The 18,836-nt window shown below is 41.5% G+C and overlaps 1 protein-coding gene across 4 annotated transcripts in view; it reads right to left on the bottom strand.

The window, feature by feature from the left end:
- Positions 1-605: 605 nt before the first annotated feature.
- Positions 606-18,836, bottom strand: part of sgk1 (serum/glucocorticoid regulated kinase 1) — a 34,487-nt gene continuing 16,256 nt past the window's right edge. Inside the window, exons 4-14 of one of the 4 annotated variants that reach the window (XM_079572121.1) lie at positions 14,631-14,837; positions 12,448-12,511; positions 4,725-4,800; positions 4,488-4,557; positions 4,055-4,243; positions 3,833-3,964; positions 2,920-3,156; positions 2,645-2,740; positions 2,403-2,558; positions 2,223-2,312; positions 606-1,838 (exon numbers count right to left, since the gene is read on the bottom strand). In XM_079572121.1, coding sequence (XP_079428247.1) covers positions 1,671-1,838; positions 2,223-2,312; positions 2,403-2,558; positions 2,645-2,740; positions 2,920-3,156; positions 3,833-3,964; positions 4,055-4,243; positions 4,488-4,557; positions 4,725-4,800; positions 12,448-12,511; positions 14,631-14,837 — 1,485 coding nt within the window. In that variant the 3' untranslated portion in view covers positions 606-1,670. Of the gene's footprint in view, positions 1,839-2,222; positions 2,313-2,402; positions 2,559-2,644; positions 2,741-2,919; positions 3,157-3,832; positions 3,965-4,054; positions 4,244-4,487; positions 4,558-4,724; positions 4,801-4,892; positions 5,348-6,496; positions 6,752-8,629; positions 8,797-12,447; positions 12,512-14,630; positions 14,838-18,836 lie in introns of those variants that run through there. The other 3 variants (XM_079572123.1, XM_079572124.1, XM_079572122.1) reach the window with 3 other exon arrangements.

Raw genomic sequence — 18,836 nt, 5'->3', positions numbered from 1 at the left:
TATTTACATTCCGAAATGGCCAGAAGTCATGCATTTTCAGATTAGGCCTAAACAAAACGAACAGAACAATCTGTTATTGCAATAGCCGTTTTCAAGTTATTGATTGATATCTTTTAACCTTGCGTGCTTCAGCCAGAAGACAAATGACTCTCTACTGCACAAATTTACTTAAACGTCACAGTAATGTTGTGTAAGCCTCCTGACGCATGAAAGAGAGTAAAGTCCACCTGAAACTGCTGTGGGCTGTTAATTCGAGGTCAGTGGTTCAAACTCATTCAGTATGTTTACCAAGGTCTTAATTCTTTAAATTCCTCTGACCCCATGGCGAAAATGACTCAGACTAATCTGAAGCAAATAAATTCCTCCTTTGCATTGCTTCTTTTATGAAAGGTACTCTATGAATAAAACTGCCTTGACCGAGCAAAACATAACATTTTGAGATATTGCAGAATCACTGATAGGACTGCTGCTCTCGCACATAACAATATTAAACAGTGTAGCTTTAAAAGATTCTATTTCCAATCATTGAACTATTTATTTTTAATCCTCACCCCACAATAACGGAGTCTAAAACTGTCTATGGAATAATAAAGTTAAACTTTTATTGCAAACCGAACATAGTCACATAAATCTTTAACAATTTTACAATTTACAGTACATTTAACATGTTACATATACACATAAGCATACCTCTGTTCATATACTGTACATTCAAACTAGTACACGTAGGTTCAAAATATACAAATAAACTTAAATAAGCATCACAGCCATATTTAAAATGGAATGTTCAGTTTGGATGTGGTCAGCGCGGGCCGTCTCTGAGGCAGGTGGAAGACTAAAACGAGGGGGACACAAGCAGAAAGATACAAGCGCTTCTTTCTCACCAGGCCCATAGCAGCGACGCTCCCTCTTCCTTTCTCTCCCAGCAAATAGTCATGTGCAAACCAATGTACAATAACATCATTTGAGCTCCTATGTTTAGAAAAAAAAACAAAAAACCTGCTGATTAAGTGCTACATGTGTAACTCTAGAAATATTTGCCACAGAAATACCCAAATGATGCGGTGGAGAGAAAAAAAAATGAAGGCACCTTATAACAAAGCCATCCCCCTCAGTAACATTCAGCTTCATACGAATCCCTTTCTCACCACACAGATGACATACATGAAGAAACTAAAGCACCAAAATAAATGAAAATAGACTCAGATAGCCCCCTTGACAGTATGGAAAGAGTCTCACAAGACGCAGGGCTACACACAACAGGCTGGACTCTGAAGGAACAATTATGTGTTTGTGTGTGCTTGTCTCAGCAGAATCTGTAGCCCCGGTGTCAATAATTGGGGGATGTTGAGCTGCCTGAGCAATAACTGTGCAAAGGACCTCCACCACCACTGAATGGAAACAACGCAACACTGACAACTGACCTAACACTATATTAGTCGTGTACGTATCTTCAAAGAATAAAAGGTGAAGTTGTGCGTTTGCTGTATCTTGGTAAACCCGCTGACTCCTCTCAGTCGTGGTGTTCGAAGAGTCAGTCGTCGTGATGGCACATTCATTGATCTTGTTGTTTGCAGGCTGGTTGCAGTGGTTGACAAAATCCGTTATCCATTATGATAGTGTGGGGGTCAGGATACAAGTCCAGTGACATGTTACAGGTGGTGTCGGTCCTATAGGTAGGAGTCCATAGAAGGAGCGTAGGAAAAGCCCACGAATGCTTCTGCGGCCTCCTTGATGCTGGCGGTGACCAAAGTGCTGTCCGGGGAGCAGCCTATGGAGCTGGGCACGGGCTCGTCTGTGAACTCGGGGTCAAAGTGCCGAAGGTCGTTAGGTCCCGTCTAAGGAATAGAGAGACACATGAGGGATTAGACATGCTAGTTAGAATACCAGGGCAAGCATCACAACACTCTTCATTCCCATGTTTAGATCTCATACTGATCGTTTTCAGATTAGTATTATTTTAACACTAAACACAAAAGGCTCAGGCTAAAGCTTTCATTATTGCACGGGTTTACAAGTTCAACCTGTCTGGAACATATTGCAACAGCTTCAATAGCATTTATAATGGAGACCACTAGTTGGCGACCAAACCACCGACTTATGTTTTATGCTTGATCCTGAGTCAACATGGTCTATGAAGTACAGTTTTTGTAGCCATTTATCAGTATCTCATCGAGACTTTGTAGTTTGTATTGAATGTGCAGAAACATAATGTAGCGTACCACATTAGGGTTGAAAGGAGGGTTGATCTTCTTGCCGTTGAGATCGTCCCAGTTGATAGGAGAGAAGAACATGTGGTTCTTAATTTCAAGCTGCAGGAGGAAAAACAATGAGGGTCAGTCAACAATAGCATAAAAAAACGAGAAAAAGAGTGTGGATGATAACTAATAAATTAAACTTACAAAGTCGTCCTTGCAGCCCAGCCTCTTGGTGCGGTCTTTTTGTAGCAACCCCTCCAGCAGGTGTCTTGCTGCGTTGGAGATGTTGGGTTTGAGCTGAAGCGGCTTGTTCAGGATATTGTCGTACATTTCTGCTGTGTTGCGGCTATAGAACGGCGGCTGAAGATGAAAAAAAAAGAATAAACAAATTAACATCAATAAAAGACAACACAGTCATTCGATGAGGATGCAAACTGGACACTTACCAGTCCGTAGAGCATTTCGTATAGTACTGCTCCTAAGCACCACCAGTCAACTGTTCGGTCGTATGGTTGCTTGTGTAGGACTTCTGGAGCTAAATACTGAAAAGAAAAAGAAAATATTCATCAAACAATCATTTCTTTAAAGGGATTGCATAGAGATAAAATTCTCAGTCGGTGTAACAACAGATAAATGTAAATACCCCAAGAGGTTTTAGGTTTTGATAAATTTTAAAACAATCCTTTTGATCCCTATGTGATCATTTGGTGCTAGTCCTTACTTCTGGTGTACCGCAGAAGGTGGAGGTGGTCCCGTTGAGCTCGATGTTTTCCTTGCACAGGCCAAAGTCCGTGAGGATAATGTGTCCTTGGGAGTCCAGGAGGATGTTCTCTGGCTTCAAGTCCCTGTAGACGATGTTGAGGGAGTGCAGGTACCCCAAGGCGCTGGCGATCTCTGCCGCATAGAACCGCGCTCGGGGCTCCAGAAAGCAGCGTTCCCTTTGGAGGTGGTAGAACAACTGGAAAAAAAAAAGAAGAAGAAAATATATGAGCTTTGAAATCGGGACAGAAATATGAGGGGAAGCGGAAGGGAGATCAAAACAAATGGCATTCAGCAAAAGAGAAAAGGCTCATATTGAATCAACGCTATCTTTGCTCGTCCAACAATCACAGGAAATTAACTCGATTAGACACACAGCAAGTCTGAGCAGTGCTGCTAATTTTGGCCCAGCAGAGTCTCCGCTCTGTAGCTCGCCACATGATTTCCGGAGAGCTGTTTCCTCCAGTGAAAGAGCAAAAAGGCAGAGAGCGATGGCCTTGATTCGGCTTCTCATGACAGGATATCCCTTCTGTCTGTGTGTGTCTCTACCTCAGCTAAATCTAAAATGTATTGCTCTAAACCCATTTGGTGTACCACAAGGATCTATACTGCTGCCACTTAAGTTTTGATGTCTTTACCAAATCACCTGCCTGTAAGTGTGCAGAGATTTGAGATACATTGATTTGGCATAGACCTTACTGAAACAACTTTGTATTGAGTCTACAGTACATTGTATATTCTCTACTTGTTTCTCAGCGTGCCTTGACTGCCTCTTTCTCTCCCCTTTTCATCTGCCCTCAAATAACTTCACCTTACTTTTCGCCAGTGTCAAAACGGCGCGTATTTCTTTTGAATTTCCTGACAGCAACGCTCACCTCTCCTCCGTTGATGTAGTCCAAGACGAAGTAGAGCTTGTCGGCCGTTTGAAATGAATAGTGCAGACCAACCAGGAACGGGTGCTTGACATTCTTGAGCAGCACATTCCTCTCCGACATGATGTGTTTCTCCTGATGATAACAGAGGGTCAAAGGTTAAGGCGCGATGAACGGACAAACGGACAAGGAAGGGGATGGGTATTGTTTTCACTTCGCACTCACCTCCTTTTTCTTAAGAATCGCCTTTTTCTGTAAGACTTTGACTGCGTAGAACTGGTCGTCAGTGCGGTGGCGCGCGAGCAGGACTTTGCCAAAGCTCCCCTTGCCGATAACCTTGAGGAAGTGGAAGTCGCTGGGTTTGGCTGAAGGATTGGAAGATGGACCTAGGTTGATCTGCTGGGATGGACTAGGCTGTGGGGATAGCAATACAAACATCACAATTTGTTAGTATTAAAAAAAAAAAATCTCCTTGCATGTTTGCTTGATTCATATTTTTCAGGAACATAGAAATAATCTCCTCCTAATGCTCATAAAGATGACTTAGACAGAAAGTGTTTTTCAGTTGTAACAAGCTTTCCAATAATGATATCTTAAGATGCAATGTTTAGAGAGTATAAGAAACAAAAGGTTTGGCAATGCCGAAATGTATACTCACAGGAGGGGAAGGGTTGGCATTCATCAGCTCTGCATCTTGGGGCAGATTCAGAATAGATGTGACCTCAGGGCTGTAAAACAGAATACAACAAAAGGTTAATGTCATAACAACGCAATCATGAGTCATTGTCTTCCATCTCAAGGCGGCACAATACTGGCATTTCTTTTGGTTGACTGCGCAATGTTTTTGTGTCCTCTAGAGAATGCACAATAATAACATGAGTCAGATGGTACTCACTGCTTGCAGCCGTAGGAGTTTGTCGCAAGTCTTTGAATGAAGTCGTTGAGCCCCATTCTCCTCTGCTTCATGAAAGCTGCAACACACAAAAAAAGTTTGGGAGTTTAAAAATTTGAATCGTGAAAAGAAAGTTTATTCCATGTTTGCATAAGCAGAAGTTGTCCGTACCGCTGACTAATCCAACGAGCCCTTTAGTCTTTGAGTAAGTGAGTTCAGGCTCCCCAGTTTCTGTCTTGATTGTCATTTTGGGCTAGCTCTTGTGTTCCCCACCAGCCTATGCTATAATATAACGGTACTTGCTTTTGGCAGGCCTATTAAAGTCCAAAAGTGGGGAGGAGCTGCCCCTAAAGCCTGCTCCTCCTCCTCAGGGGGTGTAAACCTATGTGAACATCATTTCTGTAATATACTCGACCTGTGTCTGCACCAATGAGAGGCTCGTAGACCAACCCCCATAGCATTATCGCCACACCTCAAAATGTGCCTTTTTGTCCAAAACATTGTGGGGGAGAAGAAAAAGTTAGTCACCTAGGCTAAATTAGATTTGTTTATAGACATCTATGGCAACTTCTCTCTGCTTCCCGTGCGTCATAGTCTGGTCCAATACATGAAGCAGCCTTGTGGTTTATATTTAATTAAGTTTAAGTTACGCAATCCAGATGTTTATATTTTTGATTATATAAGAGTCACAATCTTTGCTTCAAATTGGCTGCCATTTCCTAACTTTCTGTCTATTTACACTTCTTATCAGCTCAACAGTATCAACCATTTGGCCCACTTTTAACAAATCTGATAGCCTAAGACTGGGCCACAGCAACCCTTCTGCATTTGACCCGAGCATTTTCCTCTGAGAAGTTTTTTTTTTTTTTTTTTTTTTTTAACGCGTCAGGGGTGACGTTGGCTTCCCACGGGTGCGCATGAAGAGCAGCAGAGGTGGAAGAGAGAGATTGAATTGAAGCAGCAGGCCAGATGCCAAGAAAAAGCTCTCCGCTAGTGGAAAAGTACAGTGAGAGAGAGGAGAGTGACTCGCTTAAAAAAGAGACAGACTAAAAAGATTCAACCAATGGCAAGTCCTAAACTAACTTCAAAACGCACCGCTTAAATGCAAATATGCAGAAAGTGCACAGTGGCACACATAGGTCCCATTAGGAACGGTTATGTAACGCACCTGGTTTGCATTTTATCTACACCTCCGGTAAAAGAAGTTACGCGCAGCAAACCGTGTCCAAAATCAAGGCCAATGTTTATAAGCGTAAACACTCCGTGACATATGAGAATTAAAACTTTAGGCAACTTAACAACTGACCTAAAAAGAAACGGATTAAAGACTGCCTTTTTCTCAACAGTTATTCACTGAAGTTACATTTGTTTGCGTTTAACACACCTTTGAGTTCAGGACGGGTCCTCATTCTGCCGTCTGTTGCCTCGACAAGATGCGTAAAGTGCGAGAGAGAGCCAAAGCTACCTGGCACATTTTATATAAGACCGTGTTATCAGCTTCTGCGTCAAGATAACCCGCAATAAAAACCGGGTCAGTGAGGAGAGTGACTCGAGGACACGACAAAGTCAAAGTGCATCCAATTGTGCATCCACAGGTTAAGTCAACACCGCGAGCTTGGGACGCACGGGCGCAATTTGGGTCACTGTGGAAAAACACCACCTCGCGCGATCACGGCGAGCAACATGTATGTGTTATGTTGGGAAAAAAATAAATCTGAATTAAGTTGTAGATAGGCAGAAGGCTATTGTTGCCAGTGTAATGTGCCATTACTTACATGTTATGGCGGTAGTTTTGTCTTTCATGGAGAAGCCTTTATAATTCCAATTCACGGCACGAACTTGGACTATCGGCTCCTTTGCAGAGGGGTACTAGACTTACACCACATTCCTCTGTGGGATAGTTTCATCCACTGTTCTTTTTTCCCCTCATTTTTAGGGCGGAGACAGGCAGTTTCCTTCCACCCCACACAGTTAATGGGCGGTAGAGGGAGGGGCTATGGTGCCTTCAAGTGCTCCTGGGAGTCAATCCACTCTGACTTTTTCTTTTTTTTTTTATATGCATAAAATACAAGTACAGAGTGTCTCCTGATTGGGGTTGGAAATAACAATAGACTTTAACCATTTACATTGTGACACAATCAATCCACTTGGAGATTATGCAATGCTTCACTCAGTGGAATTTCCCTACATTATTTATTAACTAACTAAAAGTGTACCAGACTTGGGAAATTCACAGCTGTAAGGAGTCCACACACTTGTATAGCTTATTTAGTCAATGGATAAACTTTACAGGAAGAAAGTGACTTGCATTATTGTTTTGTTTCATTGCACTGATGTGTGTGCCGACCTGTGAGGCCGTGAGGCTATGCAAAACAATTGACTGATTGATTGGTTGCATAAGGATGGCTAGATATTGAGCTAGTTTGTTTCCATTTAACTCTGCCCAGGGACTATGGATATAAATGAACCTTGTGGCTATAATCTGGCATGTTGACATCTGTTTTTGTTTCAATACAGATTATCATTAGCATTGTCCCTATCATATAAATAAATGAATACAATTACATGGGTAAACTGTGGGCTGCCTAACGGGGAACATTAAAGACATTAGTGATAATAAGGAAGAAACCATAGCTGTAAATAACAGTCAATCATAACGCAATATAAAATGACTATTGTGCCGCTGATCCATTATTCTAGCATTAATCCTTTTTAAATTGTTTATTATTGTTTTGAACATGGCTTAATTATTTGTTTAGGCTTGAACTTCAAGTAATTACATGGTATTTGCAGCTATCTCTACTTCAAGCTGCTGAGTTCCTACAGCACATTCACAAATCACTCGGAAGCCCTGAAATGACTGTTGCATGTTTGTGCCTGCACTGTACAAAACATTACCCCGACACTTTGCCGTCTGTTTTTCACTCGGCTCAGGTCAAATCGATAATAAATGCCGTAACATCTCCGTAAATAACGTTGGCTCATGACAGACGAAAGACCATGTCATCCTCTTCCTCAGGGATCTATTTTCAACCCTTTAAATAAGTCTTTTTGTATAGTCGCTACCTTTCACTCAGCATTGCACGGCTCTTGCAGTCTGTTAAAATATATATCAGTGGGTTGTCAAACTGCCATCTTACATTTGCAGTTTCATCTAGAAACTCTCGCAAAATGACAAAAGAGCGGTTTATGTGGGACATGAGAGACGCCTCACTTTTCAAAACTTTATCAAAACTAGGAGAAAAGTGCTGACCTTTAAAGTCAAAATAATGCTTTGCAGAAAAGATAAGAGTTGTTTCACAATCCTGAAAACAATATTGAGATGTAGGAGAATCCAAAACCTTGAAGAACATTGTGTTATTTAAAATGTCAGTTTCAGTCAGCAACTTATTAAAGGCCTACTATTACATTCACCAGGCATTTGCATTGATTGTGGTTGCACTGAAAAGATGCAGCAGGTGGAGGATATAAACCTCCATCAAGGCAACAGGGAAATTAAACCACACAAACACAACATTTCGAGAAAAACACAACTAACTATTGAATGATTTTGGTTTCTGTTCTGACCCCTTGAGAAAGATGAAGGAAGATGTATCTTTGAACCAATCTCAGAATAGGAGAGAAACAATTCACATTAAGTTTGCTCCCACAGCCCAATTATTTGAAGCTACTGCCTTAAAAGCAAACATAAATGGTCTCCTGGGTCTTGGGAATGAAAGGCTCAGCGACTGCGCACTTAACAAGAAACAAAAACTGAAGAGAAGGAAAATAAAGTGCAGTTTTTTTCTTGGTTGGTTGGTAAAAGACATACAGGTCTCTCTTGGTTCAGTTTTATATGTCAACAAAATCAACCTAAAAGTTGCCATTTTTGCTGCAATGTTTTCATATTCATAAGTATATTCTTTTACCTCCGAGGTGAAGCCGGTGGTCCGTCAGCGCATGCATCTGTGTCCGAATGAGAGCGTGGTGCTGAGAGAGGTCCAGCACAGCGGAAGACGGACACGCTAGTGGGGCTAATGCTAACAATGAGAGCACTCAGTGATTTTCCTCTCTGGCCCACTTTCCCCATTGGCATTTACATCGGGCTGTTAGCTGGAAGAGGCTCCACCGAATTCAAGAAGTGTGTTTGTTTGTGTTGTGTGTGTGTGTGTCAGCCACTAATGCATTACGTAACGCACTAGTGGCACAGTCACTGATGCCAAGTCCAGTCCATACCCACATAAACTAGGGGCCACTCATGATGAAAGGATGGGGGGAAAGCACTCTGGGTTTTTAAAGTTTAAAATTGTGCCAAAGAGATTTCAATCATGCAGGCATATTTTTAGACAGGTGAGACGCTAACCGATCTTGGTATTTTGTCATCTGCTGGTGGATGGGGAATTATCCATGGATAAAGTATGAAAGCAAACATGTTTGACCTTGGCATTTCAAAATTTGCATGAGTTTGACGAGGGAGACATGGCGATGGGGTTTGAACAGTGGTTTTCATACGGTGAGCCAAGACTCAAAAATGGGTTGCAGACTCTTTCAGTGGTTTGAGGGCCTTGGATTGGGGGGAATATGTGGAGTATTGTCAAGATAGAGATGTCAGCCTCATGATCAAAGCTTGAATCAACTGATATCTAGGTGAAACGCTGTATCTTTTAGTATACACTACAGCACAGTGGGAGGAAAAAGTGAGTACACCGTGTGGAATTTCTTACATTTCTGCCTATCTTTGTCATAAAATGAATAAATACTAATACTCCTATAATCCTATGAATGTTTGTGTAAATGTAAATGTTTGGATGGATTAGTTCAAGCAGACACTTTGATCATTCTTGTGATTTTAATAAAGATCAGACCACATTTTATGATAAATTTAGGCAGAAATGTAAGAAATTCCACATTTTGTACTCACTTTTTCCTCCCACTGTATATCAGGCTCAAGCTGCACAAGTATTTGTTGTTGGCTCAAAAAATGTTTTTGCGGTGAATGGTTGATTCGCTGCTGTGTCTAAACTGGCATGTGGGGTCCAATCTGACAGATGATTATGTATATTGATTTTAATAGAAAGCTGTAAGAATAGAAAAGTGCACCGCTGTTTTGGTGCCAAAGGGGCCAATGAAATGATGTCAGATGGTGCAAGACATTTTATGAGGGAAGCTGGGGGACATATTAAACCTCGGTTCGTGCTATAACCGGTCTCTGAACCACGGCTTGGACACGTCGGCCCTCGAAGATGGCACCAGCTCCCTAACATTTGATTTGCCCATTCTTTACGACCGAAATGAGGGGTCTATTTGTGGGCACTGTAGATCTGATCACTGTGACGGTGAATGCGAATGAGCGCTGGTGAGGAACCGAGTGGCACAGTTACATAAAGCCCTTACCCATTCACTGAGGACAGCCAGGCTTTTATAGTGCGCCTGGACACTGGGCATTGTGAGCGCTTGTGTGTTTGCAGACATGCTTCTCTCTGTTTATGTCTTCCGACCACAGCTTGGGGCCCCAACTCATTATGTCGGGGCTCGTAAATTATACACACAGTTAGGGTTGACCTCGTTTGGAGACATGCTTAAAAAACATGCTTGTTTTGAGAAAGACCTTTTAAAAATCTTTTCTGATTCTGTTTGTTGTTTGTTGTTGCTTCCATTTTACTACATGTGTCAAGGTGTTCTTTCAGGTTCAGGTTAATGACATCTAACCAGTTGGGCAATAATACAAAATGTCCTCTATACGCCCTGTTCTGCTTGTATTGTAATTATATTGTATAACTACCTAAATAACCTTTGCCAACGTTAAACCGAGGTGGGAGTATAAAAAGATAAACTAGCCACCACTTGCCCTGGTCATGCAGCTGCAATAAACTGCTGTACGGATGTCAATGTGACTGAAAATCGGCATTGCTCAATTGTTTTTCCGACACCACAACTTTAATAAGCGATAGTGTCGGAATTTAACCCATTATTTAAGCATCACCACAGTTTTAGATTGTTTGTTTTCGTTTGCATAAACGTTTAGTAACTTCCTTATGCCACAAACGTATATAAGAAAACTTTATGGTCCAAGTTGTGGATGACTTTGAACATGCAGAGATTCTATGTATTCTATGGATGTAAAAGACATAAATCTGATTTTAAGTAATCTAGTCTAGATTATAAATATCTAGATGAAAATCCAAGATAAAGGTTAAAGGGATTTTTGACATAGGGCCTCATTTCCTAGTTATCCAGAGTGTTGTTGATTTCTGGAGACACACATATATATATATATATATATATATATATATATATATATATATATATATATATATATAATCATTCATGCAGTCCTTATATTTGAAGAGTTTAGTGTTGCTAGGCTAGTGCTAGGCTAGTGCATGTCTATGGTAACTAGTAAGTTGCGCAAGTTTTCCATTTCTGTTTATCCACTGTACAAAACGTGAAAGTCACATGTACCCAAAGTCACATGTACTGTCCTGTTGGTGAAGTTCCCATTGTGTTTGTGTTTGGCAACATGGTAGATTAAGAGTGTAGGAGGTCCTGCTGTGGAGGACAGGTTGGCACAGGTGAGAGGTGCGTCACTAGCCCCACAAGAATACAGGTATACTGCGGACCAAAGAAAGAGCTTATCCCGAGTTGCGTCACAGGGGACAAAAGAGTAAAGTTTGAGGACACTCTTGGAAAAACACTGGATCATTATTTGTGGACATAAGTGAATGAAATTGTGTGCGAGTGTGTGCCCGTTGGTGTGTTTCAGTTGCTATGGTTTTTTTCAAAGTGACTGCAAGCACCTTGAATAGTAATGTGTTGTTATAAAGGAAGTTATATTCACACACTATTAAAGGGCTATGCTGTATCTGTGTAATGAATATAGATACTCTGGGCAGTATGGTTGCAGGTGATAGGGGCAACAGTAGTGCACTCTTAGTAATCAGTGTCATTTGAGCTCATTTTTCTTCCGACTGTTGTAACCTCTTAGTTTAAATTACATGGATAAAGTTATGCACTGGAATTTGGCTCCCTAAATCGTTAAAATTAGACGCTTTGCCAAGTGCTCCTTCAAATATCACACTTTCCGCATCTGAAATAAGCCGACAATTAGCAGCGTGCACCTGTAAGACTTGGCAGTGTTCGAAACCGTGAGGAGGCAGAGCTTACAAAATCACAACGTTACACGGTGTGCTCCCTTTACACAAGCGGAATGTAAAGGCTGCAGGTTGCAATGCAGAAGTTATGGGTTTGGCCCCGGGCCCAAACGTGACAGATTGCGGACTTTGGATTGGACTCTGCAGTGGCACAAATAAAAACGCAAGACGGGAATTACAGTCCTCAGTTACTGTCAGCGGCTATAAAACAACTCTGAACTCTCACCCACTGACTTACTCCCCACACATGCATAAAGCAGGCATCACGGCAGTATACGGCGAACACAAGGCCGTCCAGCGACATGTTTTGTGCCAGTAAATGCTGTTTTGCTGCTTCCCATGAAGTACAAATAGTAATTTTGGTTTATGAGCAATAGCAGTTATTATCTGGAGAGCTTAAGGCCTGGATTAGAGATGGGGGAGGGAAGGTGAAAAGGGCATGAAGAATAACATTAAAAAGTGTCATCATTTTCAGTGTGATGGATGAAATTACTGGAGAGAAATGTTCTCTGGTGAGAAAATGTGTGCAGAAATAAAAAGATGGAAAGGAAGAAGTTGAAGAATACAAAACACAGGCTTATGGGGCGTTGACTTACTGTTGTCGCTGGGGCAACAGTAGTTGTCTGGCTCTGAGTCATTGTGGTAATACAGGTCCATTGCCTGGAGGGAAGAAACAGGGCTTTAATAAGTGAAAACAGACTGAAGAATCACCTTTCACATCACACACGCAAGGCCAACTGGGTCGCCAAAATCATTACTTAAGCAAGGATGAAAAAAGCAACAGGTAAATTTACTGAGTACCAATTAACTCTTAAAGTGTTAAAGTCTGATTTACATTTAACATACTTGATACTTAATTTGAAATATTAAAACACAAGTAGACGTAAGAAGTACTGTTCAGTAAAACAAAACTACTCTAAGAAGTACAGTCTACACCTGCTATTGAGAACTTAGTCCTGCCAATTTGACTCTTTTGAACCTCCATTTGGAAATGCACTAGTTTCTGCCCTACTTCCTTACTTTGCTCCCTACATGATGTGTTTTAATGAGGACTTGGTTTCCAGGGTGCGACTGCATTCAATCAGACTCGGCCCGTAGATAAAGTGAGGAGAAAGCCCTGTTTTCTAATGAAGCCCAAAGGATTTCAGTGCAGCAGCAAGGCTCTATTGCAGATTGAAAGTGATCTTAATCAGCACTGGACCGAACTAACCCCTTCTCCATTGACGTGCAATTACCTACAGAGCCAGCATTAGAGATAAGCTGGGCGACATCATTGGTTAGCATTCCATTGAGCTGCTTCAAACATGGTTTGATTGTGCAATCACTAAAGTCTGGAATAATTTATAGATTGCAGTCCAAATCCATAGGCTACAGTGAAAGTGCATGCATTTAACACTTATGTTTTGACCAAAAAGTAGCACATCAAGCTGAGCTATGCAAGTGTGTCTGTATAGAAGAAGAAAACTTCTTTTAATAGACGATGTACAGAAAAGGACTCCTCCCAATAGGTGTGGTCCATGTATGTAACTTAATCTATTTGTCATCATGTCAATGAAACAAAAGTCCGAAAACTAGGTTAGCTTAACCCGAGCTCCTGGTATTATGATACATCCACGTTTCATCTAAAAATAAACAGACAAATTCAGGCAGCTTTAAAACTTTTTTCTGTCATATGGATTGCTCCAAATTCCCATGAAACCCCAGCTCTGTGTCAGACTTGACTGTTTCCTGATGCCGGGTGTCAGTCGTGCTGTCAAAAATGTGTGTATCTTTGTTACTCAGCCTTAGCCTAGTTTGCTCTTCCGCTCTGAAAACTCCTTGCACGTCTCCTCAGGGGTGTTTACTGAGTTGGGCTGAGGCAAAAGAGAGCATTTATTTTTTAAAGTGATACTTTGAACCAGCCTCCTGCCATAATGGTGGTAACAGCTCAATAATCTCAATGACTGAATTAGATGAGCTTTAACTATGTCATTGGCTAATACTATAACGGCGTATAACACTTAGAGCGATGATTTATACTAAACCGGGCATAAGCAGATACAGTATAAGCCAGTACTGAACCTGTGCAACCAGGTCAATGCAGGACTAGAACCACTAAACCAGGACGTATTGCCAAATCGGTCGACACGAGTCCTCGATGCATTCATGCCCATTGTCCATTCGGCTGAATTAGTCCAGTATCTTTCTCCTCTTGTACGAAGTTTTTCTGACTTCTCTTTTCGACTTTGTTTATTGATTCACAGAGGAGGTCGAGCATCTCCATGGTGATAGGGATTCAGGCTTTTCAGTTCATTAATATTTTATCACAGACTTTTTCTTTACTTACGCCAAAAAAGAAGACTCTTTGAGCTTCGCAAACTGAGAGAATCTGGGAGTTTCAGAGTCAATTAGTGGTAGAAACTTTTTAGATGCTGCCAGTGATGAATTTAAAAGAAAAAAAACAACTGGCTTCTATGTATGGATGTAATAGCTTTCCACCGAGCACATGGGTAAATGAGTAAATCCTTGGAATTGACAATAAACTTGGACAAAATCAGTGTAATTAGCATTTATTTCATCTTATTCACTATTTTTATATATTTGTTCTGTTGCTGTTTATCGCTTTTGTTAGTCTATGGAGAATGTTTGCTCGAGTTCCCCACAAAAAGGCGGATTTATATGATAATGTTCAGCCGGTAACATTCGATCGTAAACTCTTTTCAACTGTGCCATCGCTAAGGAAATCGTATAACGCTTTGTTCCCTTTGCCATCTCTAATCTAACCCGTGTATGACCCCACCTGTGTGCGCTGCCGTGGCTGCCAAGTGTCCTCCAGAGCGTAGCTGATGTAAGGCCCACTGCAGATGGAGCACTCCAGCATCACCGGGCTGGCCAGGAGCGGCGCAGTGTGGACCCCCCAGGCCTGACAGCCCCCCAGGTGAATGTCCGGCTCTAGTTCCCTCTGCTTGTCACTGTGGTGGCGGGACAGCATTCTCCACTTCCTCGCCTAAACAAAAAAAAGTATATATAGCGTTTAAAGGCCGTTTATGTATATGCTTTTTGTGCTTTCAAGTATGTGGACATGCAGTTGTTTATACGTGAATGCAGCTGGAGTTGGACTTACAAGGAGTTAAACTTTCAAGTATTCTGCGAGGACATTTGTGGATTTAGCAGTAATCCCTTGTTATGTAAAATCTGGACTTAGTCTCAAAGGATTTCCACACAAACAAATCTCTAAAATCTTCATTAAAAATATGAAACTACCACAGCATGGTGCACCCAAAGGTTGATATTTCCCCAACAATCGGAAGGTGCAGCGGCGGCGAACAATGAGGAAAAGGTCAAGGGGCGCGTACTTGTTGAGGAAGCTGATGTGGTTGGACGGCTGTGTCAGTGACCCAGAATGGCAGTTATGTAAGTTAAATGGTGTCCTTGGCACACACCGCCGCCAGGTTCACTCACTGCAGCCGCTGGAAATGAGTCTTATCAAGGTGATTGTCAGAGCCAGATACTCTCAGGCCCCACTACATTACGGCTGTTCGGCTTAAGGAGCACTATTAGTGATAAATGTAGGTTCAAATCTGCAACTCCGCAAAAGGAAAACTCCCCCCAGGCTATAATTATACCAAGTGCTGGATAGACAGAATGGGCATAAACAAGTGCTGTAAGTCTTGAAATAAAATGGGATAACACTCGCCATTACACAGGCTATTACTTACAATTATGTGGATGCAACATCTATATTGGTACTAGGACTGTAACGATCAATGATCAGTTATTTCAAAGAATTGGGAAAAGTGTCTTGAGTGTTTTTTGTACAGAAACGAAGACAGTATAAATCAGATTTTTCACCTTGGTTGTCCATTTAGTTGGAGTTTGGACTCATACGATTAAGTTGAGTTAATGATCCTGCAATTTTTGGCCCCAATCATCAGAAATATTGAGTTGCATGTTGCCCTCGTAATATTGATTGTTGTGAAAAACACGATTCCCATAAGTGTAATAAACTAGAGTGAACTGTAGCACGTATGATAACAGTGTGTTTACTGTATATGCAACATGTTAGATCATAAATATAGTTTGCATAACATTTTGTACTCATCATGGCTTTTTTTCTTTACCGACTCGCATGCCTATCCTGTACTTTATCGCAGTTTACAGTACAACTGCGCATTGGACTTTATTCCGCTGGGGGTAAACTCTTGTTGCGATTCTCTGCGGCTGAATGACTTTGGATGAATCTCTAGTAACTGTTTTTCTGATGAGTTTTGCCATGGAGGTTGGATTTGTAATTTATGTTTTCAAACCAAGATTCAGTTCACGTTTTCAGCATATCCAGGAGCATTAGCAATGGAAAGAAGACTGAAATAACAACTGCTTAAAAAATATGAGAATCCCATGCATTTCATGTTTGTTGTGTATTTGCACTTCCTAAGCAAAATAATGGCCTTAATTTAAATTGCAAATTATTAAATTGCTAATTTTCTAATTCATTCAGTTGTGATTTTGATTCAACTGACATGAATCATACAACACTATACAGCAGCTGTCTCCAAACTCTTCCTCCATGATTTACATAACAGAAATAGCAGTGAGCTACTTTTGCTTTGAGAAAATGTGTGTAACATTGGGACTTGGGTTGGAGTATACCTTGGACACTTAGTAGCCAAAGATATTTCATCACAAAGAACTCTATTGGTGCCTTAAGAGAAACTGCATCTGTATGTAGGAATCATTATTCTTATGTTGAAATGTAGAAACCTTTTTGGGAGCTATACTATATTTGGAGACCTTTGCTATACTGTATACAACACATCACACAGAATAATATAGTTTTGCTCTTTCCCGTCCTTTACCTTTTCTCTGCCCTATAACCTGGTTCTGTGCTCCCACCTCTAAGAGTACATCATTTGAGTCGTATTTAGGTTACATAAGCCCTCACCAGCAGATAAGTTTGCTCAGCCTTAGATGTCAGGATGTAATATTGTCTAGAGACATTCTCATGCTTATGGGCCTATTCGCAGGATGTACGCAACTTTGTCCCACCGGGCCATAAATCAGGAAACACATGTTATATGGGGATTTAATTTATCGACTTCCCCCTAGTGCTTGTCACTACTGAGCACTTTTGTATTCTTAAGATAATAATTACCTAACCTACAAACTGACAGTGATATGTGCATGCTATAAATCTGAATATGTGTGATCTAAAGTTCAGCACACTAGAGCACAAAGCATAGACTGTAGAAAATAATGGACGTCTTATGCTCACTCCTCCCCGTTTACCAGAATGACCACGGCCGTGGGGCAATTCACATAGACTGTAGAAAATAATGGACGTCTTATGCTCACTCCTCCCCGTTTACCAGAATGACCACGGCCGTGGGGCAATTCATGGCGGATTTACAGGCTCCCCCTCCCCAGCTCTGACGAAGCATGTTCCTAAAAAGGACATACGGGCGGGATTTTCACCGTAGACTCGGCCCTTGCGTGACGTGTAGCTCGCGCTGCTCCAATGCTAACAGTCCGAGCCTCATTAAATACGAGATTTCAAAAAATCATATTACGAAAACCAGCCTGGTTTCATATATTGTTATTAACCCAGCGTTATCTCAGGAGGAAGATCTAGCCTAGTCTAGCGTTGAAACAATTGAAACCAGGCTTTAAAGTAGTTTTTAACGTGTCTAAAGTCCAATGCTTTTCAATGGGGGCCTAGCGGCGATATGGAGGTACTGCAGCAACGGCGGAGCAATGGCGGCCCCCACGTTTGTGGTCAAAAAGCAGGGCAGCCAGCGGCCATTGGCAATTCATGGCGGATTTACAGGCTCCCCCTCCCCAGCTCTGACGAAGCATGTTCCTAAAAAGGACATACGGGCGGGATTTTCACCGTAGACTCGGCCCTTGCGTGACGTGTAGCTCGCGCTGCTCCAATGCTAACAGTCCGAGCCTCGTTAAATACGAGATTTCAAAAAATCATATTACGAAAGCCAGCCTGGTTTCATATATTGTTATTAACCCAGCGTTATCTCAGGAGGAAGATCTAGCCTAGTCTAGCGTTGAAACAATTGAAACCAGGCTTTAAAGTAGTTTTTAACGTGTCTAAAGTCCAATGCTTTTCAATGGGGGCCTAGCGGCGATATGGAGGTACTGCAGCAACGGCGGAGCAATGGCGGCCTCCACGTTTGTGGTCAAAAAGCAGGGCAGCCAGCGGCCATTGGCACAAAGCCTGTTTACATTGTTAAGTTTATACCGTATGGGAACTGAAACATGCAGGCAAGGGTTCTGTATATAAGAGACCAGTTAAAGTAGGGGTAGTAGGTAATAAGTAAGAAATGACAGCATCTATAGAGGTGCATAAGGGCGCATTGCAACCTCATTTTACTCCCTCAGTTTTAGGTGCACCACAAGCACCGCTCTTTGCACCCCTTTTAAACTCGGATGCACGATCTATACATTTGTTCTAGAAGTGGAACCGGGCAGCAGCAGTGCAATCTTCAGATAAATCAGACTCATCTCCAATTGTTTTTAGTCCAGATTGGATTATGAATTAGGCTTGGTGGTGCATGGATGGACGAATATTGTTTGAAAAGTCTGAGAACCGCTCCTCTTGCATTTTTCTCTCTTGCGTTCCTGGGTGAGACACATAACCTCCCCTGCCTGTTTAGTCAGTGGCTGTCTGGTTGCAAAAGAAAAGGCATCTTGAGTGGGGTAAAAAAGTGATGTGCTTGCTGTGATGATCACTGGCAAAAAAAAGGGAGCAGCTAAATAAAAAAAGCAAAAAACAACAACTTCAAATTAGCAGTAAATTTTATACTTTTACCATCGCAATCCCCCCAAAAAGAGAAAAAATTCAAACATTTTGATGAATAATATGCAAATGTATCCACTCTGCGAAGATGTTTGGATATTTGCAAATGCTAATGAAAAAAACAAATTTACTTTTTAATCAACATTGCACTAAATGAGAGACAAACATGGTCAAATGCCTGTGTGGTCACTTACAAAT

The sequence above is a fragment of the Gobius niger genome (genome assembly GCF_951799975.1).
Source record: "Gobius niger genome assembly, chromosome: 15".
Classification (NCBI taxonomy): Eukaryota; Metazoa; Chordata; class Actinopteri; order Gobiiformes; family Gobiidae; genus Gobius; species Gobius niger.
Note: the sequence above shows the minus strand (reverse complement) of the source record. Positions and strands in the feature narration are given on the sequence as shown.